The sequence below is a fragment of the Crinia signifera genome, chromosome 7 (assembly GCF_055691185.1).
Source record: "Crinia signifera chromosome 7, ASM5569118v1, whole genome shotgun sequence".
NCBI lineage: Eukaryota > Metazoa > Chordata > Amphibia > Anura > Myobatrachidae > Crinia > Crinia signifera.
In genome coordinates this window covers 15,513,335-15,536,175 of record NC_139223.1, presented here as the reverse complement: position 1 = coordinate 15,536,175, position 22,841 = coordinate 15,513,335, and the positions used below count along the sequence as shown (strand labels likewise).

At 50.3% G+C, this 22,841-nt stretch overlaps 2 protein-coding genes across 4 annotated transcripts in view; one reads left to right on the top strand and one right to left on the bottom strand.

Moving 5' to 3' along the window:
- The window catches only part of LOC146019826 (nucleoside diphosphate kinase A1), a 179,729-nt gene extending 157,263 nt beyond the window's left edge, over positions 1-22,466 (top strand). For 2 of the 3 annotated variants that reach the window (XM_083152410.1, XM_083152407.1), the window contains exons 2-5: positions 18,567-18,696; positions 19,277-19,378; positions 20,136-20,248; positions 22,283-22,466. In XM_083152410.1, the coding sequence (XP_083008536.1) occupies positions 18,568-18,696; positions 19,277-19,378; positions 20,136-20,248; positions 22,283-22,403 (465 nt within the window). In that variant the 5' untranslated portion in view covers position 18,567 and the 3' untranslated portion in view covers positions 22,404-22,466. Of the gene's footprint in view, positions 1-17,882; positions 18,031-18,566; positions 18,697-19,276; positions 19,379-20,135; positions 20,249-22,282 lie in introns of those variants that run through there. The other variant, XM_083152408.1, reaches the window with a different exon arrangement.
- Positions 3,312-10,748, bottom strand: LOC146019825 (FMR1-interacting protein NUFIP2-like). Its single transcript, XM_083152406.1, has 4 exons — positions 10,423-10,748; positions 6,024-7,049; positions 5,640-5,672; positions 3,312-4,125 (listed from the first exon to the last, which is right to left on the bottom strand). Exons 1-4 carry the CDS (start codon positions 10,550-10,552, stop codon positions 4,076-4,078), a joined length of 1,239 nt encoding a protein of 412 aa, XP_083008532.1. The 5' UTR covers positions 10,553-10,748; the 3' UTR covers positions 3,312-4,075.
- Positions 22,467-22,841: the final 375 nt, after the last annotated feature.

Below are 22,841 nucleotides of genomic sequence, written 5' to 3'. Positions count from 1 at the left end.
TATAAGACGCTGTGACGGAATCTGCTGCGCTATATAAGACGCTGTGACGGAATCTGCTGCGCTATATAAGACGCTGTGACGGAATCTGCTGCGCTATATAAGACGCTGTGACGGAATCTGCTGCGCTATATAAGACGCTGTGACGGAATCTGCTGCGCTATATAAGACGCTGTGACGGAATCTGCTGCGCTATATAAGACGCTGTGACGGAATCTGCTGCGCTATATAAGACGCTGTGACGGAATCTGCTGCGCTATATAAGACGCTGTGACGGAATCTGCTGCGCTATATAAGACGCTGTGACGGAATCTGCTGCGCTATATAAGACGCTGTGACGGAATCTGCTGCGCTATATAAGACGCTGTGACGGAATCTGCTGCGCTATATAAGACGCTGTGACGGAATCTGCTGCGCTATATAAGACGCTGTGACGGAATCTGCTGCGCTATATAAGACGCTGTGACGGAATCTGCTGCGCTATATAAGACGCTGTGACGGAATCTGCTGCGCTATATAAGACGCTGTGACGGAATCTGCTGCGCTATATAAGACGCTGTGACGGAATCTGCTGCGCTATATAAGACGCTGTGACGGAATCTGCTGCGCTATATAAGACGCTGTGACGGAATCTGCTGCGCTATATAAGACGCTGTAACGGAATCTGCTGCGCTATATAAGACGCTGTAACGGAATCTGCTGCGCTATATAAGACGCTGTAACGGAATCTGCTGCGCTATATAAGACGCTGTAACGGAATCTGCTGCGCTATATAAGACTGTGACGGAATCTGCTGCGCTATATAAGACGCTGTAACGGAATCTGCTGCGCTATATAAGACGCTGTAATGGAATCTGCTGCGCTATATAAGAAACTGTAACGGAATCTGCTGCGCTATATAAGACTGTAACGGAATCTGCTGCGCTATATAAGGCGCTGGAACGGAATCTGCTGCGCTATATAAGACACTGTAACGGAATCTGCTGCGCTATATAAGACGCTGTAATGGAATCTGCTGCGCTATATAAGACACTGTAACGGAATCTGCTGCGCTATATAAGATGCTGTCAAGGAATCTGCTGCGCTATATAAGACGCTGTCAAGGAATCTGCTGCGCTATATAAGACACTGTAACGGCATCTGCCGTGCTATGAGACACTGTAACGGAATCTGCTGCGCTATATAAGACGCGGTCACGGACTCTGCTGCGCTATATAAGACGCTGTCACGGAATCTGCTGCGCTATATAAGACGCTGTCACGGAATCTGCTGCGCTATATAAGACGCTGTCACGGAATCTGCTGCGCTATATAAGACACTAACGGAATCTGCTGCGCTATATAAGACACTGTAACGGAATCTGCTGCCACTATATAAGACGCTGTACCGGAATCTGCTGCGCTATATAAGTCACTGTAAATATATAATAGACGTGTAAAGCATTGCTGGGATCTTAGCGCCATCTATAAAAACATTTTCTATTCCCCATGTAGAAGACCTCAGTGAGACCCGTGTGTCAAAGGGCCTGATTCAGACTTGATCGCAATGGCGAAATCTCTCTCAAATGGACAGAACCATGCTGTGCTGCAGGTGGGGTAGATGTAACATGTGCAGAAAGAATTAGCTTTGGGTGGTTTCAGTACTTCAAACTGAAATCTATATTTCAGTGTAAAAGTAAAGCAGCCAGTATTTACCCTGCACAGAAACAATATAACACCCAAATCTAACTCTGCACATGTTACATCTGCCCCCCTGCAGTGCAGCATGGTGTTGTCCATTTCAGAACAACGCTGAATCAAGACCAAAATCCAGTCCATTTGGTGTCATTGATAATAGTTACCAGCCCATCAAAATGAAATTCCATATAGATAAAAACAGACTAGCATTAAATGTGGCCTCTGTTATACCATTCCATATGATACGTTCCGCTAAATAGGGGATATTTTCCCCACGTATTGGGAAATGGATTCCTTCCTTCCGCAGCGTCCTGGACATAAGGAAAGAATCCCCATTGCAGATGTCAGTAGGAGGCTCACACATTCCTCCGGCATGATGAAGGCTGCCGCCTCACAGGGTCTGTCCCAATAAACCAGGAACAGGAGGGGCTGCGGAAGCCTTAACTAACCTATTTCCAAATGCCATAGGAGAGTTGTAAACAGTAGTCAGAAGTGCTGCATTTCATACACAAGTAGGGATGCCAATCCCGGAGCATTTTTTCAAACCCGGGATTGACCTCCCTAATAAACAAAAGAAAAACAAAACAGCCCCTCCCCCAAAGGATTTCTAAACCTCCCTCCCCCTGTCACTTACTGTGACAGTGAAACAGTCCTGCTGCTTTCTCAGGCGGGCGGTCAGCTGGGGCGGCATAGCGGGCGGTCATCTGTTTGGGACAGTGCACTGTATTGAGAGGCATAGCGGCGGCCAGGCAGCGCAGCGTGACATGTCAGGGGTCACACTGCGTAGCCTGGCTGGGCACCGCCATGCCTGTCAGTACAGCGAGCGCACTGTCCCGACTCCTGTACAGCGGCACCGGGGTAAGACGCAGTCAGCCGGGCAGCGTCTGAGACATATTCTAAGGTGCTCAGAGCTGCCCGGCGTTATTTTGACATGGGGGTACTAATCCTGGAATTGGAAGCTTCAATCCCGGGATTCAAATCCCAAAGATTTTAGGCCAAATCCCGGGATTGGCCTCCCTATACACAAGGCAGCAGAGAAACTGGACTGGAGGGGGGGAGGCTTCCTCCATCATAACCTGCAGCTGTACTGGAATACATTTTCAGACAGAGCTCCAATGAGAACAGACATTTATCACATAATATATCGGCTTGGTTTTAGGGAGACTCTGTCCTTTAAATGAATACAAGGTGGTAATGTCGGGTTAGTATCTTTCCTAGCAGACAATAAATGGGATATAACACTAGTTGTACATTAAGACTAGTCATCGCTGCCACCGAGCACCATACTATCGGGTAAATGTACCAAACGTCCTAAAAATGTGAAGAGGTGATGTCACTCATAGTAAACCCTGCCTATCATTTTCTAGGAAGCATTAAATGATACAGAATCTGGTTGCTAAGGGCAATATCACCTTCATCTGTAGAACCTTTAGTAAATTTCCCCCTAAGACTCATTTGTGTGACGGGTCTTATTGCAGCCAAATATAATTCAGCAGCAAATCGCCGTTCTCTCCGTACGCATCGCTCAGTCCGGCTGTTTAATGGATGTCTACCTGCGTCTCCCCGGAGTGACCTTATTACAGTGCGCGGCTCTCGCAGAATGGCTGGTAACGCCAAAGAACTTCAAGTAGACAGATGGGTAATAAAACGGAGTTTAATCACAATATAAATCCCAGGCCGGCATGTAACCAATTGCCAGTGCGGGTTTGGTACCTCAGCCACAATTTAGCGTGATAAGGGTTCAATTAAGTTACAGAAAAATCTGAAAGGAAGGTGCGTCGTAATTCTACAGGAAACTGTTCCCTGTCAGGATTCTTCTCTCTCTCCAATTCTGGAGACAGTGATGCAGAGCGGTGCAGGGCGTGCCCGGCACCTCTGCCAGCATACGGGTAGGCTCCTGCACCCCAGCGCACCCTAGAAGCAGCATGTTGCTTCCCACTAAAAGGAAGGGCAACACTAAAAAAGGGCTTACAAGGGGAAAAATAAAAAATAAAGGACTAAAGTAGATGAGAGAGCGTTGTCTTCTGTTTCTGCAGGTCCTGGATGGCGCGAGGATATGTGGGACTATTACCACTGTCTGACTCGGCCTTCTCACGCTGGAGCAGTAGCCAGAAAAGCGCAAAAAGGGGGAGAAGAGAAAAATAAAACAACGCAACAGGATGGAGGGAGAGGACAAAAAGAAAACTGTAAAACCAAATTCTCCAAGAAATGCCACCTTAACCCCCTTCTGCATGGAGGGCACAGCAAAGCTGGGTGTCCAGTGGTCTCTCATGGGGCACGAACTCAGTGGCGCGTCTCGATTCCCGCTCTGCGGACTGTTTCATGGGGGGAGTAGGGTGTGTGTGCCGGGAGGTACAAGCCTCATGGGGGACTGACTTCTGCCGCCCCGCTGGAGGGTTCCATTAACCCTTTCCATCCATGGACTCTGCATATACAACTACACGGGAGGGATCTGAAAAAGGAGACGAGAAGGATTATTTACAGCGCAAGTCACAGATGACGATTTCACCCACAAGCAAACGTACAGTATACCGACGGAAAGATCACCATCGCATGTAACAAAGGCTTGCGGAATCTTAGACTTCGTTTTAGAGGGGCAGTCATTTATAAAGGAAAAGCCATGTCTTGTAAGAGATTACCCCTTCCAAAAAACCTGCACAGCCACCGAACTCAGACTTCGGTTACATACAGGCCCCATGAGTGCGAAGCAGAGACAGTGACAAGTATACAGCGCGGTCTTCAATGTTTAACACGTACTAGCCCAACTTCCCAGTAAATGATTGCCGCTTTAAAAGAACTGCCATTCTCTGATGAAATGACGGACCTCCAGCAACTCTAATCCCATTACATTTACCCCAAAATCTAAAACCCAATGTGAAGAAATCTCAACTCCTAGAAACCCTGCACAGTTACGTCTGGTCATTCTGCACACATATGCTGTGTATACCCGGTGAGATCCCCTTGCCGTTCAACTTAAGAGTTGAGTGCTATGCAATCTTTGCTAACTCTGTACTATTTACATACAATCTGCATTCGATTTGCACTATGTAGTCATTGCTGCCCTGTGTCTGACTGAGGATCCGGACTATTTGTTTACAGCAAAAAGATAGACAACCATTAGGTCAACACTATTAGTTCGACATGCAAAAAGGTCGACACTACCATTAGGTCGACAGTGGGTCAACATGGGGTTTTCCACTGTTTTTTAAGCCAACAGGCGGTATTTCATGCCCTACCATCCACTAGTGCAGGCATGTCCAACGTTGGCCCCCGAGATGTTATGAAACTACACATCCCAGCATGCTTTGCAATAGCTTTAGCATTCTCTAATAGCAAAACTGTTGCATAGCATGCTGGGATGTGTAGTTTCATAACATCTGGGGGGCCAACGTTGGACATGCCTGCACTTGTGCGAGTTGTGAGAATAAAATAGTGTCCCGAGCGCAGCGAGGCACTGTGGCCAAAGTATTGCGAGCGAAGCGAGGGGCAGCGGTTCACTTCAACCTGTGTCCATGTCGACTTTTGGGCAAAACAGTGAAAAACCCCATGTCGACCTTTTGACTGTCTACCTAGACACTGTCGACCTAATGGTAGTGTCGACCTTTTTGCATGTCGAACTAATGGTTGTCTATCTTTTTGCTGTAGATCCCTTGTCCCGGTTCCGTCTATCTGGGTTTCAATTTGTGCTGCCACGGGATCGCAAGGTAAAAAGCCTGTGCAATCTCCATGCGATTTTGACTATATCTCACCATGTGTACACAGCAATACACTCTCCCCTTGGTGACCTGGCACCTCACGTAAGCATCTTACTACATGCACACCAAGGGGGCAGCCATATTGTGGTCAGATTAGCACTACACCAGGAACACAAGCTGCACTCATGAGATGGCTGCCCCCAGAGGGCACAGGGAACGGATGCACTCTATTACAGAAGACATTGGCATGACAGAAGTACAATCATGATACCTTTCTTGTGTAAGTTCCAGACACGATTCCACTCTGAAAAAAAAAAAAATCCAAATCATAAAATGAGATGATTGTATAGAACATTCCATGATTTTACTTCCATACTGAGAGTTGGGATTGGCCTAAAGACTAATTGGCCTACCTCATTAATGCCAACAGTACCCATAAAATCTAGTCCTATAATATCCCACAAACATACCAGTTGTAGCAATATATATGTATACATCTTTCTCTATGTTGGTACAATATGTAATAGGGGGAGATTTATCAAGTGTCAGAGAGAGATAAAGAGGAGGTTGCCAAAAGCATTTCTCTAGAATAGAATAGTTGATGCAACCTCTAAATATACGTATTTCCTGCACACTGGTGTCTGACTGGACTCACCTTGCAGGCTGTAGGTGACCATGGTTTCCCAGTCTTGAGGATTCTCCAATGGAACCTCCTCCGGAACCGCCCCTTCTATAAAGAATCCATGGGAGAGCCGCACCAAAGCGCATACAGGAGGACCATCACCACCACCGCCGCCCTCAACTCCCCCGCCAGACTCTCTCTGAGGCTCCCTCGCCTCTGCCGGGGCTTGACCGGCCCCTGGTTCGTTAATAAAGGATAACCCCCACTCGTTCTGGAAAATGGCGCCCAGGTTCTCCTGGCTGACGGGGGATGGGGGAGTGGAGGACAGGGAAGAGCAGGAAGAGGAGGAGAGGGAGCCGGCGGGCTGGGTAGGGGTTGGGCAGGAGCCGTCACTATGGGGTTCCGTCTGGGCAGCATTCAGCAGGCAGTTGGGAAGGTTATTGGAGGTCCGGAGGGCTGAACTAGGCACCAGTCCTCTGCCGTCCAGGTTTTCTTTCACCTTGCTGGCGTAGCTGATTTTAGGCTGTGTTCTTGCGCTGCTGCTGTCAACAGGAAACACCGGCAGGGGCTTAAAAAGCAGCCAGTTGTCTGTTGCCGGCTCCTTCTCTGTCGGGGGAGAGGGTTGGCGGGAGAGGGCTCCACCTTGCACACTTTTGCTTTTCTCTCCTGCAGTCTGCTCGGGCCTAACCTCTGGGCAGGAGCCTTCTGTGGAGTTTAAGGCCTCGCGGTTCCTGGGACGCTGCGTGTGGGCACCGCCGCCAGGTCGGGGCACCCAAGCTTTACGTTTGCCATCGCGGTACTGGCTCTCATAGTCCCAATAGCCTTTGCGGTGCCCGGAATAAGATGTGCGGTAGTGATGGTGGTGTGTGGGGTAGTAGTTGGGATGGTACTGGGAGGAAGGGGAACGTTGGAGCTGCCGGCTGGTGGGGTCCTTCTCGCAGCCTCGCAGGTGACGTAGGTTAAGAGAGTTGGAGGGGCTGAGGGGGACGCTCTCCTCGGTGCGACCAGCTAACGTCTCGATTTCTGGGCCCGGCCCGAATCCGTTAGACTCCCAGGAGCCTGGAGAAGAGAAAACAGAGGATCATGAGGTGGGGCCATCAGATAACGGGCAGCAGAACCTGAGGTGCAGGAGCGGCTCTAGATAAGGCAAACAAGTAAATGCACATCAGGTGCGACGCGCGCGCGGCTCAAACAGCTGCAATCCCTGTAATTAGCTCCTTGTGTGGGAAATACTCCATTTACAGAAATAAATTAGCACAATAATCTCCTGTACTTAACACCCTCGTTATCCCGAGGCTTCCGTTTATCTGCCACGGCTTCTAATTCCACTAATGCAGCAACCCACTTTGTTTACTCCGAGAGCCTATTAACCCTGTCCTTGCCGTCTAGACTCTGCGCAGCTCAGAGCAAGAGGACAGGTGATCCGTACAGAGACTGAGGTAAATTTACTAAGACAGGGGTTCTACTGCAGATGGGATGTTGCATACAGCGACCAGAGTCCACTTATTTGACACTTTCTACAAAATAAAATAATCTAATCGGTTGCCCATGGCAACATGCCATCTTCAATAGGACCCCCGTCCTAGTAAATTTACTCCTGTGCTGTACAATGGTGTGATGGCTCCAGGCGTATGTGGCTGCTACCAGGTACTATCTATGCCCGCACTCTGTTCCAGTGGCTGGGTGCATGGCGAACATCGCAGCGGGACACTGCCCGTCTGCAAATCTTATAAATCCTTACATATACACATTCTGACTCCTGTCCTGCACCTTGGAGAGATCGAATCTGTCACCTATACAAAAGGTGTCATGCAAAGCACCTCTTAGCTGCTGTAGAACTACACATCCCAGCATGCCCTGCATAAGCATTTCTGTCCCATAGCATCTAAATGGCCATAGGGTGATACAGTATATGCAGACAACAAACTGACAATGACACTGACTCAGGGTGATAAGTAGGGAAATCAGAACCAGACATCAGCCCTGAGAGAAAAGGAGGAACATGTATGAAGTGGATGCAACAGAGCTATAGTGCACTCCGCGCACTGCCCCCCACCCCATGCTGGGAAACCCCGTCCCAGCTCCATAACCCCAGGAATACAGGCACCTAGAGTGTAGCAGCAGCCAGCGTTATGTAAGCACATACATTATGCATGCAGAGGCAGCCATGTTGCTGGACTCCACCCTTGGAGACAGGAAGGAGGAAGCGGCTGTGCTGCATGTACGTTCCCAGCACACACAGATGCCGGCTCAGCAAAATGGCTGCAGTCTACTAAGGAAATGGCTCTATAAATCACAGGGCCTTCATTCCACAGTGCTGCACATTGCAGGGACCCTCTCAGCACAGGGAGGAAGGGTGTTACAGGGACCCCCCCCCCTCTCCCAGCACAGGGAGGAAGGGGTTAATGCAGGGCACAGTCACAAAACACTGCACTAATTACCAAGTAAACAGACTGAAGCCCCCCTCCCACAGCTGAATGATATATGGGGAGTGGGTGGGGGCAAGACAGGGGCAACACAAACACACAATAATGGGATCCTTACAGGGGGGACAATAAGAGCTCAGTCATCAGCATCACGAAACATGGGACCCTTACATCATCCAACTCACCCACAGCCCCCAGGCTGGGCAACAACCTGTGGCACTGGTCCCAAAACACAGCACAAGCCAGCACACTGCCCCCCGCTATAATACAGCAGTCACATGTGTGCCACATACACCCACCGGCAAAACTTATCCCCACATCATATGTTACTGGGACTGTCCCACTAATAACCGCACTGGTACCAAACTCTAGTAGTGACTGTCTGAACCACAGCAAGTTATAAGCCCCACAGCATTGCTGCCCTATCGTCAGTGATAGGGGGTCTGTCTTATTCTGCTCTGCTTTACTACAGTGACACCAGCATCCAGCCCAACGCCGAGTACCTATGGTGACATCCAATCCTCATCCAGCTACTGTGTCCCTATACTAGTGTTCATTCTAGCACCCACCATCTTTGAAAACCAATGCAGTTCCGCATCCCTGCCTGGGGTGCCGCTGTAGTGCTTCTAGCACAGTGTGGTCTGTATATCAGCACTGATATGCAAACCAGACCTGTGCTAGAAACACCACAGCAGACAGCGACAACCCAGGCAGGGAGCAGGAACTGCATGGGTATTCAAAGATGATGGGTGCTAGAATAAACACTAACTATACCACCGTTATATAGTTCAATAAGCTCCAACATTATCACCAATATGTAATCAATCCCTACACTATCCCGGCCAGAGAATCCCTACATCCCCTGGTATATCTATCCTGGCAGGAGAGTCGGAGAGTCCCTGCACTATCCCCAGTATTTATCCTGGCCAAAAAGTCCAGACACTATAATATATATATATATATATATATATATATATATATATATATATATATATATATATATATATATATATATATATATATATATATATATATATATATATTTTTCAGCTGGAGAGTCCCTACACTATACATCCTGGCCAGAAAATCCCTACACTATCCCCAGTATTTATCCCAGCCAGGGTGTCCCTACACTATCCCCGGTATCAATCCTGTCTGGAGAGTCCTGACACTATTCCCGATATTTATCCTGGCCAGGGAGACCATATACTATCCCTTATCTATCCTGGCCGGAGAGTCCCTACACTGTCCCCGGTATATCTATCCTGGCCGGAGAGTCCCTACACTGTCCCCGGTATATCTATCCTGGCCGGAGAGTCCCTACACTGTCCCCGGTATATCTATCCTGGCCGGAGAGTCCCTACACTGTCCCCAGTATATCTATCCTGGCCGGAGAGTCCCTACACTGTCCCCGGTATATCTATCCTGGCCGGAGAGTCCCTACACTGTCCCCGGTATATCTATCCTGGCCGGAGAGTCCCTACACTGTCCCCGGTATATCTATCCTGGCCTGAGAGTCCCTACACTGTCCCCGGTATATCTATCCTGGCCTGAGAGTCTCTACACTGGCCCCGGTATATCTATCCTGGCCGGAGTGCCTACAATGTCCCCGATATCTATCCTGGACAGAGAGTCCCTACACTGTCCCCGCTGTCTATCCCGGCTGGAGAATCCCTACATTATCCTTGGTACCTATACTAGCTGGAGAGTCCCAACATTACCCCAGTATCTATTCTGGCCGGGGAGTCCTGGCATCAATCCCAGTATCTAACCCATCCATTGAGTCCATAGCCTTGGTATAACAGATCTGGTGAGTCGCCGGCATGGCCCCAGGTATGCAGCTGGGACGGTGCGTCCCGGCATCGCCTACGGTTTGTAGCTAGGCCGGCGGGTCGTCCCCGTCCCCCTCCGGTGAGTAGCTGGCGAGTCCCGGCATTCCTCCCCGGTATGTAGTCCCGGCACTACCCCACCCTCGCTATGTAGCCGGCGGGTCCCGGCATTAGTACCTGGCTTGGGTCGGCTCCGGTTGAGCTGGTTCATGTCGTGCTCGCAGGGGCTCAGCCTGTCCTTCCTCCGGCTCACAGGGCCCTCCCGCGGGTTGCTGTTCTCATCCTGGGCCAGGTGCTCCTTGTGCATAATCACAGTGCGAAGGGAGGCGGCGGGGAGCGGGCTGAACTACGGGCGGAGGAGAGCTCGGTACACAGCGGCGGCGGAGGAAGCGGACAGTGAGCAGGCCCCGGACCCTCTGACCTCACCCACACAGGCGGCAGCAGGAAGAGACGGGGAGGGCGGCCTGCTCCGGCCGGGGGGAGGGGCCTGGCGGGGCGGGGCCAGCGACGTCGCGGGGCGGTGGCAGTGTCGTAACGGGGCGGGGCATGGGCGGCAGCGCCGTTCAGCGGGGCGGGGTCTAAAATGTCACTAGGTGGGGCGGAGGCTGTGTGTTTTTTTTTTAATGTCACTCAGCAGGGAGGGTGTACAGAACTGTCGCCGGTAAGGACATCGCCATCTTGTTGGTGGGAAACTTTCTGATGCAACTCTCACAGTTCTCTGACACATGGCTGATGTCAGTCAGGATGCGTCCTATGACTGAGAGCTGATACTTTATGGGGGTGATTCTGATTTGCTGCTTAGCGAGCCATGTAACACCACCGAAGGTACTTGTTTACTAGCACGGCGCCCAATTTTTTTCATCTTATGGCATCTTAAGGGCCCCTTACACTTGTGAGATTTTGTGAGATTTCATCCAATTTGAGTCAATTTATCTGATGAGATCTGATGTGCCGTCTGACAAAATCTTATGTGCCTGATGTGTAGGACACAATCCACAATCCTGTGCCATTGAGTATAACCAAGAGATTGGAAGAGATTGAACCTCCTGCACATAGGATACATCTCGAGTCAATCAGGTTCAATTTGTTGAGACAATAAGTTGACAAGTGTAAGGGGGCCTTTATGCCATCACATCGCATACCTATCAATATTTGTCGATGGTGACTCGGGACATCTCAGCGCGCCGGAAATTTCGGGGGGCGTGGCCTAATTTCGGGGCTTGTCCTATACTCGCGGCTCCCCCCGCCCCCATTTTGCCGCTATGGGGGCATGACCCAGAGGCTCTGTGAGCCTCTAGCCATGCCCCCAGCCCCCTGGATGCGGGAATAGAGCGTTTATTCCCCGCTGCTTAGCAGCCGACAGGGGGGACTCCCAACAGCCCCCCCTCACCGCGGGACACTGCCGACCGCGGGAGGGACAGCGGGACAGGCCCTGATAATCGGGACTGTCCCGCTGAAATCGGGACTGTTGGGAGGTATGCATCGCATGTCATATAGCCGCATACGATCGATGCGATGCGATACAATACGATTTTTTATTGTATAAGCACCCTAATGGGTGCTTACAATGTTAAATGCACCCCCACGCCACCCCCACTATCAACGCGAACCCGAAGCGTGGCTAGGGTTACCAACTCATCCCTTTAATCGGGGACACATATTAATTACACAGGTTCTGTGGCAGTTTAAAACCAGATGAAATGAGTCTTGAGGTGTGGCAGTTTAAAACCAGGAGAAAGCCAGCCACAGAACCTGTGTAATTAATATGTGTCCCGGATTAAAGGGATGAGTTGGTCACCCTAAGCGTGGCGAGGGGCGGCGGTACAAGTCCTCTGACCTTTTCATACCCCCACTATCCACATCGGCGCAGAGTTGATTTTAGATAGTGTGGCGAGCGCAGCGAGCCACCGAGCCCGAAGCGTGGCGAGTGGACACGTATTACTTTACATGTATTACGGGTACCTTCGCGGGACTCGCTGCGCTCGCCACGCTTTATAGAAATCAACTCCACGCCGACGTGGATAGTGGGGGTATGAAAAGGTACGCATACCGCCGCTCCTTGCAGGCTCGCTGCCCTCGCCATGCTTCGGGTTGGCGTTGATAGTGGGGGGGGCATTTAACATTGTAAGGACCCATCTGGGTGGTTGTACAATTACAAATCGTATACCATCACATTGTATGCTATTATGTGGCATAAAATGCCATACAATTTTTTATTGTGCAACATCGCGTCCCATCGCATCGCATACCATATTTAGTCTTATGGTATACAATGCGATGGGCGCCGTGCTAGGAAACAAGTACCCCACGAATACCTCCCTGCGCACGCCGTTGTTTCCCCATGCGAGGGGATGACATGTCATGAAGACACACCCCCTCGCATGCCGCCGCTGCAGGAGAAATCATTTGATGGATGCCAACCATCGAATGATTACTCCTTCCTTCACAAATATGTCAGTCTCAACTCTGACTAGGGATGGCCATCGACCATCGATGATTTAAAATCATCGATGGTATGTGGCCGATGTCAAATACTTTTGCCATCGATGTGGGAGTACCAGATAGTTTCCCTACATCGAGGGCAAAGGAGAAACATGTTTCCTTTTTTATTTTTCTCAAGGTGCCTGGATCACAGAGCATAGCTCCACCCCCGACACGCGGAAGTCCCGCCCATGAGTACTGATTGGCCCACGGGCCATTCAGTCACATATAATGGCTGACCATCAATAGCTAAAACTATCGATGGTTATCCATCGAATAGTTTGCCAGGATCGCCATAGATGCAGAATCGCCATAGATGGCAACCATCGATGGCGTCTACACCGATGGCCATCCCTAACTTTAACTCCGCCGGGACGAAGACAGGGTGGGCAGCTGATGTCATGTGACCTCAGCCACCCACCCCTGCCAGGCAACAGCCCGCCCACGTTCCCATGGGGATGCCCATAAAACGCTGGATGTTCCCATGGCCCAGTGCCGCCTCCACCCTTCCCTCTGCGAACTGCCCAGCAAGGGAACAACTCACTGCGGCCATTTGCAGTCGGGGACGGGTTTGCACATGTGCAGAAATGCGCAAACCGGACCATCGCGGCAGGGGGCGAATTCGGATCACTACTCATGATCCAGAATCGGCCTCTAAGCCTTGGAGAGAGATAAAGTGGCCTATCAATCAGGTGCCGTCAGTTTTCAAACCCAGCCTGTAACACGGATGTTAGCATATCCTCCACCGTGACCCATTCCATTAGGTACAAAATGCCCTGCTCCGGGACTTCCCTCTTACCGTGCGATTGCCGTCACCTGTGCAGAAACACCATTCTCATCAATTAACCAGTGAAGCACAGGTGGCGGCAATCACACAACACGAGGGAAGGCTAGGAGCAGAGCATCTTGTACCTAATAGAAAGGATCATGTTGGAGAGTATGAGTTAGGTCAGGGTTGCCGACCCTCCCGGAATTACCGGGAGGATCCCGAAAATCGGGTCCTCCTCCCGGCCCCCCGGAAAGGTGGGCAACCCTCCCGGATTCTGGGGGACCCCCACCCCACCCCCCGATTGCGGTGTCTTCCCCATACCTTTTGGATTGAAATCTTCAATCCGCGGGTCTCAGAGGAGGGGGCGGAGCTAAAATCGCGTCATTTTAGCCCCGCCCCCTCCACGGAGATCCGTGAATTGGGGGTTTTAACATCCTGGGGGCGGGGCTTAATGATGTAAAGCTCAAGCCCCGCCCCCCGAACTGCAGCTGGAAGTCTCCTCTTCGGGCTTCTCCCGGAGAGGAGACAGAAAAAGTCGACAACCCTGAGTTAGGTGCAGCTCTCTCCAAGGCATAGTACAAGTGCAGGGACTGGTGGCCAAACATTCTCTATACAAGTGCTGAGAATATGTGTGCGGCTATATAACTAATGATTAACCAATAAGTCATAGATTCTCCTCCAAGATGGATTCCTCAGAAGTAAAACTAGCCATCTTGGTTTTGGGCAAGAGAAAGGCCCAGTAGTGGCCTCTAGTGGCTGGAAATGGAATTGTTAAAGTATTTTCCAAATATCTCTTTTTAATAGCCTGCCAGTTGCATCGGGACCGATGTTTTCCTAATGTGCATGTGCTTATGCTGGGTGTGAATGTACATGGTGAACTGCTATTTCCCATGGGCGCGAGGGGATGCACCCATGAGAACGGCCAGGGTTTCCTTGGTGTTCCCATGAAAACGTTGGATGTTCCCATGGAATTTAGGCAGTGATGCGGCTGCTGGGGGCGGGCGGCTGACATCATCGGATGCGTGTGGACATACAGTAGTAATACCCCTTACACATAGGACCTTATTCTGATTGACTCGCAAGGCTGAGAAATTCGCAGCCTTGCGCGTCAGACGCTGCCTGCAGTGCTGGCCGCCCCCCCTCGCACGTGTGACCCCCCGCACGCATGCGATTGGATGATTTACATAATCATCCATTCAAAGGTGGGAAGAAATAATTCGATGGTCCACGATTAATCCAGCACTCGCAGTTCAGAGACACCTCTATGGCACCCTGTGCGAGGACCATTAGGTCAACAGGCATTTAGATTGACATGAGTCAGGAAGGTCGAGATGAGTCTAGGTCGACATGGGTTAGGTTGATAGAGTATAGATATGATTCTCACCTTTTATATACATATCAGTCGACAGAGTCATTAGGCTGACATGGGTTAGGTCGACAGTCAAAATGTCGACATGGAGTTTTTCACCTTTTTTTTTTTGTGCCGAATATCACCACAGTCGACATGGACACTGAAACGTAGCACCGCGTCACCTCGCCATGCTTTGGGCGCACTATTTTATTCTCCCACTACACCCTAGTGCAGGGCAGGGCAACACCAGCCCTCCAGATGTTAATGAACTACACATCCCAGGATGCTTTGCATTCGTTTTGCTATGTGGCCATGCTGAAACTGATGCAAGGCATGCTGGGATGTGTAGTTCATCAATATCTGGAGGGCCGGTGTTGCCCAGCCCTGCCCTAGTGGATGGTAGGGCATGAAATACCACCTGTCGGCACATGTCGGCCCCCAAAAAATGTGGAAAACCCTATGTCGACCTTTTGACTGTTGACCTAACCCATGTCGACCTAATGACCTCAATGACCCTGTCGACCCTTCCTGCATGTCGACCTAGACTCGTGTCGACCTAATGGTGTTGACCTAATGACTGTCGACCATCATGCTGGTGACCGTATGACCGTATCCTGGCTCGTGAGGGGAGGCTAATGGTGAGTACACATCTAAAGATTTATCTGTCCAATGTGTCTCCCAAACGCTGGAAAAAGGACAATGGTCCCGCACAAATGTATTAAATCTATTTGATTTAATAAAGTTAAAAGAACAATTGTCTTGTTCATTAACCAGCATTTGGGAGCAAAGGGTTGCTTGTAATTTGCTCAATTACATTTCCAGATTTCTGTTTCCACCAGAGATATTGGACAGATAAATCTTTAGGTGTGTACCCAGCTTTAGGCTGTAAGCAGAGAAGGTTAGGATTCTTATGGAGCCCCTGTCATATCCCCACCACAGGAGATCATAAGTTTCCCCCTGCCATGCTATTAAATATATCGGGACCTGATTCAGAGATGATTGCAAACTTGGTGGATTACAGAGATCTCCGATGGTTGGAGATCTCTGTGATCCATCCAGTTTCCGATCGTCCGGGTAACATGTAGCTCAATCCTGAAGTTTGGCGCTTTCCCAGTCTCCTGCAAAATGCTGCAATCTCATCACTAAAATCACACGCTTTGCAGAATAGCAACTAAGGCAGCCCACTGGCTGTACAGCCTAGCTGCAACGGCAGACACAGAGGTGCCATGTATTGGGCTGCAGCCGCTGCGTGTGGCGTCACGCCGCAACCCGTCACACAAACAGTCTGGACGCGCCATTGTTGTCCGGACCGCGCCCACCCAACACTGCCCCTTGCTGGTACTTAGACTGCAGTGCGCACATGCACAGTGGTGTGGAAATCGTTGATGAGAGATTTCCACACCTCACCGTTCCCTACTGAATCAGCCCCATTGTGAGAAATAGATTCCCAGTTGTCTGCTACGAGTCAGGAAATGACTTCAGGACATAAATAAAAACCATGCCTTAGTAGGACTGGTATGGGTCACTGTATGATGGTCGACATACATTAGGTTGATCACTTATGTCGACAGGGCTCAGGTTGAAACATGAAATAGGTCGACATGGCTAAGGTCCACAGGGTCGGAAGATGGACACAAGCATTAAGTTAACAATGGGAAGGTCAACAGTGAAAAGGTCGACATAAGTTTTTCAAGTTTCTTTGACCAGAACTTTGACGTAAGTCGACATGGACACTGCATCAGTGTACCGCGCCCCCTTGCATGCTTCGGGCACGGTGTCTCACTGCGATGGGAGCACGTGGGTGTTAGGGTATGAAATACCGCCTGTCGGCACAAGTCGGCTAAAATGCGAAAAACTCAACAAAAAAGGTCAACACATGAAATAGCCTGTTTGAGTTTTCGGTACTTGTGTAGTTTGGCGGCGCCCATCGCATCGCATACCATAAGGCATGCGATGGTATGCGATATCGCGCAATATTGTACAATGCCATACAATGCGATGCGATTAAACATTGTATAAGCACCCTAATGGGTGCTTACAATGTTAAATGCACCCCCACGCCACCCCCCCCCCCCCCACTATAAACGTGAACCCGAAGCGTGGCGAGCGCAGCGGTACGCGTCCTACGACCTTTTCATACCCCCACTATCCACGTCGGCGTGGAGTTGAGAATAGAAAGTTTGGCGAGCGCAGCGAGCCACCGAGCCCGAAGCGTGGCGAGCGGATGCGGATACCTGTGAAGGCCGCGAGGGGACGTGGATACCTGTGAAGGTATCCACGTCCCCTCGCCACGCTCGCCACACTTTCTATTCTCAACTCCACGCCGACGTGGATAGTGGGGGTATGGAAAGGTCGTAGGACGCGTACCGCCGCCCCTCGCGGGCTCGCTGCACTCGCCACGCTTCGGGTTCACGTTTATAGTGGGGGGGTGGCGTGGGGGTGCATTTAACATTGTAAGCACCCATTAGGGTGCTTATACAATCTTTCATCGCATAGGGGGCAAAAATCATCGAGACATCGAGTGCATGGCATGCGATGCGATTAAAACATTGCGCGATGGAGATCGGGGGCACCGCCAAAATACACAAGTACCGAGTTTTCTTCTCTTTTTTTATTGTCAGTGTCGTTGCCTGAACATGAGGAGCCTCAATTAGTGAGTGCGTGTCAACAGAATCACCAATGTCGACCAGCGGACCCTCCATGGATCCGGACCAAAGTAATTATTTATAGCCCAGGCTGTAGACAAGCCTTGGAGGACTACAATCCCCAGCATGCCTGTTGGATGTGATAAATGCACTATCCTGCATTACATATAAGTCTGTGAATGGGGCAATGTAACAGCACAGCTGGGCAATACTGGGAATTGGGGACAGCAGAGTTATTTCTGGCCCCTGCCCCTGTAAGAGGGGTCACTGAGGTTCCTATTCATGGTGCCATATGTTATGTCAGGACCAGCGTGCACCGCGGCAGCATCATTCATGCAGATGCGCCCGTACAGAGCGGCCAATGGCGCCGCTTCTCTTAGACAGCCAATCAGGAGCCTCATGACATTACACTGCGTTCAGTAGTGAAAGCTGCGCCTACGCCAATCAGGAGCCCGGCCAGCATGTGACGTCAGCGGGAGTATAAAGGCGCGCCGCCCGGGGTTTCTCTCTTCTCTCCACATCAGTCTCCCCGGGTGCAAGTGAGCAGTTTGCGGGGCATGGGGGTTCCGGAGGGCGGGGGTGGGTTATCGCTTCTCTGGCCGGGCATTTATAGCACAAGCTTGGGGATGGCGTGCTCCTGCTGGGGTGTTCCTGACTGCATGTTCCCGTTCTGACCCGTACACTATAATACAAGCTTGGGGAGACCCTGCCTGCCTGTCCCTGATGTTGCCATTACCCTGTAGGACAAGCTTGGGGAGATCCTGACTGCCTGTCCCCATTCTTACCTTATAGCACATGATTGGGGATATACTGACTGCCTGTCCCTGTTGCCTTACATTATAGTACAAGCTTGGGGAGATCCTGACTGCCTGCCCCTGTTGCATTACCTTTATAGCTTGTATTCAGGCAGATCTTGACCATCTTCCTTTTGTAGCCTGGCCACTTCCTCATAGCAGCTCACATCTAGTTACATGTGATGGTTTCATATTCGGACTGTCCCTAATGCGGAGCGATGGTCCCCTTGACATATACCCTGTGCTGTGATGTCTGATCTCTGGTTCTTTCTTCCTTCTAGGATGGCCGCCAACATTGAGCAAACCTTCATTGCTGTCAAGCCCGATGGGGTCCAGCGTGGCCTTACAGGGGACATCATCAAACGCTTTGAGCAGAAAGGTTTCCGTTTGGTGGCATTGAAGATGCAGCAGGTGACTGTCTAACTAACCCATTTCTCCCCCCCCCCCCCCCCCCCCCCCCCCATTTCGTTCCTGTCACTGTACATGTGTAGGTGTGGTATGTCCATCAGGAACTTCAGACTGGTGTTCCACTACTCAGGTGCTGGCCCTCTGCAGTCATCTGTCAGATGTTAGGTCTGATCCTTGACACTACCTGACCTTGGAGTTAATCCCGTGTGGTCCTAATCTCTAATGGTCTCCTCCACCTTCAGTGTGACTCTGGTGTTTGACCTTGTCTGGTTCTACACAATGAGCCTTTGTGTAAACTCTGGTTGGTTGGATTTCCGGGAACCTGACTCTTGTGCTTCGGAGTCTTAACCCTTTCTGGTACTTAGCACATTGTGGCTTCCTGCCTCGTGTACTGTACCGTCATGACTCTTCTTCACTTATGTGCAGTGGCTACTTGTACTGATATTTATATCTGCAGCCCTTCTATAACGTGATAGCTGAAGTATGTCTGCTGCCCTTCTATAACGTGATAGCTTAGGTATGTCTGCAGCTGTTTGCGACATATGGCGTATAGCAATACTCACCAACTCTTCATTCCTACTAGGCCTCCCAGGATCTCCTGAAGCAGCACTACATCGACCTTAAAGATCGCCCATTCTACAACGGCCTGGTAGAGTATATGGCCTCTGGACCAGTTGTTGCCATGGTGAGTGTCCTGTAAATCTGGTTCTGGAAATACTCTTGTATGTGGGGGGGGGGGGGGGGGGTAATTTATGTGTAGAACATACTGACTTCTAATACTGATTTAAAATTTACGGATTGTCGAAGTCTTGAGTGACTAAATAAAGTAACACTTACCAACTCCTGTATGGCTGTAGCCTGGTATCAGGCTGCTTCTGGGTTGGATGGGCAGCTAAAATATTCCACCACCCCCCCCCCCCCCCTCTCCCTTCTGTCATACAACCTACAAGTCTGGGCTTGATGTGGCACTAATGGCTTTTCCTACTGATTCGTACACAATTGTGTGATCTTGCTGCCAGATTAGGGGGGTGGGGGGTCTGTGTGTGATGCACCCTTCTCCCTAACTCTGTAGACGTGTACAGTATCTGCTGCTGTAGTCTTTTTAATGCCTCAGTTTCTACAGCAGAGGATTTAAACACTAGCATTGCAAGCTTACAGGTGTGCAGATGCATTTCCTAGTCCACGCCAGTCAGGTCTCACTGTATAGCGCAAGACGCCAGTCTGATATATAGTGACTGAGAGCAGCGGAAGACAGTTATGCACCATATCAATACAACTTAGTCTTGAATAAGAGGCCTGTGCTCTGCCCAGTCTGTGCCTGCTGTGAAAAGGAAGCTTCTGTCCGGTGACTGGTTAGAAATGTTCTTATTGCAGAACTGAATACTATGGAAACCTGTTCTGATCTATGCCGAATTCATTAATGTTCTGGTTTGTGGCTTCAGGTCTGGGAGGGTCTGAATGTGGTGAAGACTGGACGTGTGATGCTGGGAGAGACCAACCCTGCTGACTCCAAGCCTGGCACCATCAGGGGAGACTTCTGTATACAGGTTGGCAGGTATGTATCTGACCGATGTGCTGGTAGATGGTAACCAAACTCCCAGGCTGCTCTTCAGCCATACTGTAAGTGAGGGCGTCCTGCAGCCACCCCCGGTTCCCTTGGCTGGGGAGGATTTGGTCTTTATAGACCCACATTAAGTTATGTTGGGGCTAGAAGACTGTTCTGCGGTTGGGTACAAGTCTGCCTACTGGAGCCATATAGATATCTCCTGTTTGTGGAACCCCCCCCCCCCCCCATATGGAAGGTGACTCCTTTATTTGCTATGAGTCTGCGTTCAGTGGAATCTGGGAGACTGCGCGGCTTAGAGGCTGCTGTAACACACAGCAGTCTGACCCCTGTGCGCTGCCAGTGCTGGATTTCTGACCCCTAATCTGCTTGTGATTCTGGATTACATAAATCCTAGTTTGACATTTGCTGTCCCTCCTGGTATTACTCCTGTCCCCTCCTGTGTGGCAGTGCTGTAGGTAGTACTGCTAGTATGGTCAGCACTGTGCAGGTCCGGTCACCTGGAGGACTTTATATATTGCTGCGAGTGTTCTCTCCTGTACAGCATTGCTGTACTCTCTGCTGCAAGAGGCACAATAGACTTGCATGAAAGACTGATAGTTTGTGTATAAGGAATAGCTTTGGGGATGTTCAGGGCAGCGCCAGATTGGGGTACTGTACTTAACTTGCACAATGACTTGTATCCCCTCTCCCCTTTAACACTTAAAATCTAATGCCCCCACCAAAGTTCTGGTCAGTACTGCCCCATTACTAGCTGTACTTATACCCCTTCTACACCCAAATCCCTGATCCGACCCGGTATTTGGAACACTGATCGAAGTCTGGTCGGTCCCGGGATGTGCAGTTTACCCTGCACTGCTGACCCACAGTTTAAATGGGGGTGTTGCTTGGAGATTACATCTCCCAGCACTGAAGTAACCAGCTTGGCTGCCCCGTACAACACCCCCCCCCCCCCCCCCCCTCCCCTCCATCCTCAAGGTGAATGGATGCCGCTCACAGGTATCATTCACCTCCTCCCTTCCTCCACTGCTGTCTGCAGAGTACAGCAGCAGAAGCTTTGTGCCCCTGCCCAACCTCCATGTTGACCCTCCATGCTTTGGTCTGTTGGTTGTGGTTCCCCCTATTCCTGTAAACAGACAGGTCGGATGACCTGGCATACGAGTTTACACTGCCCTCTACCCAGGTCCTGCCCATGTTCTACCCTGGTCAGGTCCTGGGTAGAAGTCCTGTGTAAAGGGCCAAGGGCTATTAATCTATACATAGAGGTACCTGTTACTTGCATCTTGAGGTGCGTACACACTGGCCGATGTATTGTCCTTTTAGTCGGCCATTGTATAACATTGATAGGTTAACTCAGGGCTGGGCAATTGCGGCCCTCCATATGTTGAACTACACATCCCAGGATGCTTTGCATTAGTTTTGCTATGTGGCCATGCTGAAACTGATGCAAGGAATGCTGGGATGTGTAGTTCATCAACATCTGGAGGGCAGCAATTGCGCGGCCCTGGGTTAACTGGAGCTATATCGCGTCAGCTGTGCAATACAGCCAAAGCCCGATATGTCTGTACACCGTTCCATGTACGCCAGGTCCACACATACAGCTGCGCTGAGAGCAGTTGGTGATTGACAGCCCATTTGTGATGTCCATCCTGATGGATCAGGCAGTGTGTATGCAGAACACTCTGTCCGATCAGTTTGTAGATATATCTGGCAATCAATTAACCGGCAGATATATCTACTATTGTATCTGGCTTGCAGCATCCAGTTCTAGATCACTTCTGACAGAGGAGCCAGGACTGCTGGTTACTCAGAGTTGTCACTGAACCTTGCAGTGACCTTCTAGTGTTTACTGGCTACTGAAGCATTAGTATCTCACATGATAGAAGTAAGGCAGAGGTTTGACTGCCTGGGCCTGTATACTGTAGCTTGTCCTTGACCGGATGTCCGACCCCATGTCCAGGTTCTTGTGCCCCTGCTGGCTGTCTCCTCATCTGCTCTGATTACAGAATTTCCTCCTTTCTGCAGGAACATCATCCACGGCAGTGACTCTGTGGAAAGTGCCAAGAAGGAGATCGCATTGTGGTTTAAGCCAGAAGAGTTGTGTAACTACAAGAGTTGTGCCTACCAGTGGGTGTACGAGAACTGAGCCGCTCCTGCTCACCTGCCTGTGTTCCGTTACCTTCTACAATAAAAGTATTACTACCCACAATCTGGCTTTGCTTCATCTGTCCGCCTCTCCTGGTCGCCCACGTGGTACCGCAGTGCCCTTATCCTGGTTTAGGATGAACATGCAGGGGGTAGTAAGCGTACTCCTCAAAGACCACAAGGTCACAAACTTAATTTCCTTTTTAAAGTACTACTTCACCCATATATTTCTTCTGCTTCTAAAACTGCAGGACAGTCTGCTCAGCCCATGGTGTCTCCTCTCTGAAAATTACATCGGTGGTAGTATCTTGTAAAGGGGTAAAGTACCTGATATCTCTCACCTGTACTGGTAACTGGGATGCGACCCCCCCCCCTTTCATCCTACTACATAAGGCTTAATGCCCCCATACATCGAGGTGATTTGGTCCAATTTCGGCCG

What these genes read in the sequence shown, in the direction of transcription:
- LOC146019825 (XM_083152406.1), bottom strand. Translation starts at nt 10,552, where the DNA reads ATGCACAAGGAGCACCTGGCCCAGGATGAGAACAGCAACCCGCGGGAG. An exon ending in CCGGAGCCGACCCAAGCCAG is followed by an intron (nt 7,050 to 10,422) that starts GTACTAATGCCG and finishes TCTCTTCTCCAG; the next exon opens with GCTCCTGGGAGTCTAACGGA. An exon ending in GGTCACCTACAGCCTGCAAG is followed by an intron (nt 5,673 to 6,023) that starts GTGAGTCCAGTC and finishes TTTTTTTTTCAG; the next exon opens with AGTGGAATCGTGTCTGGAAC.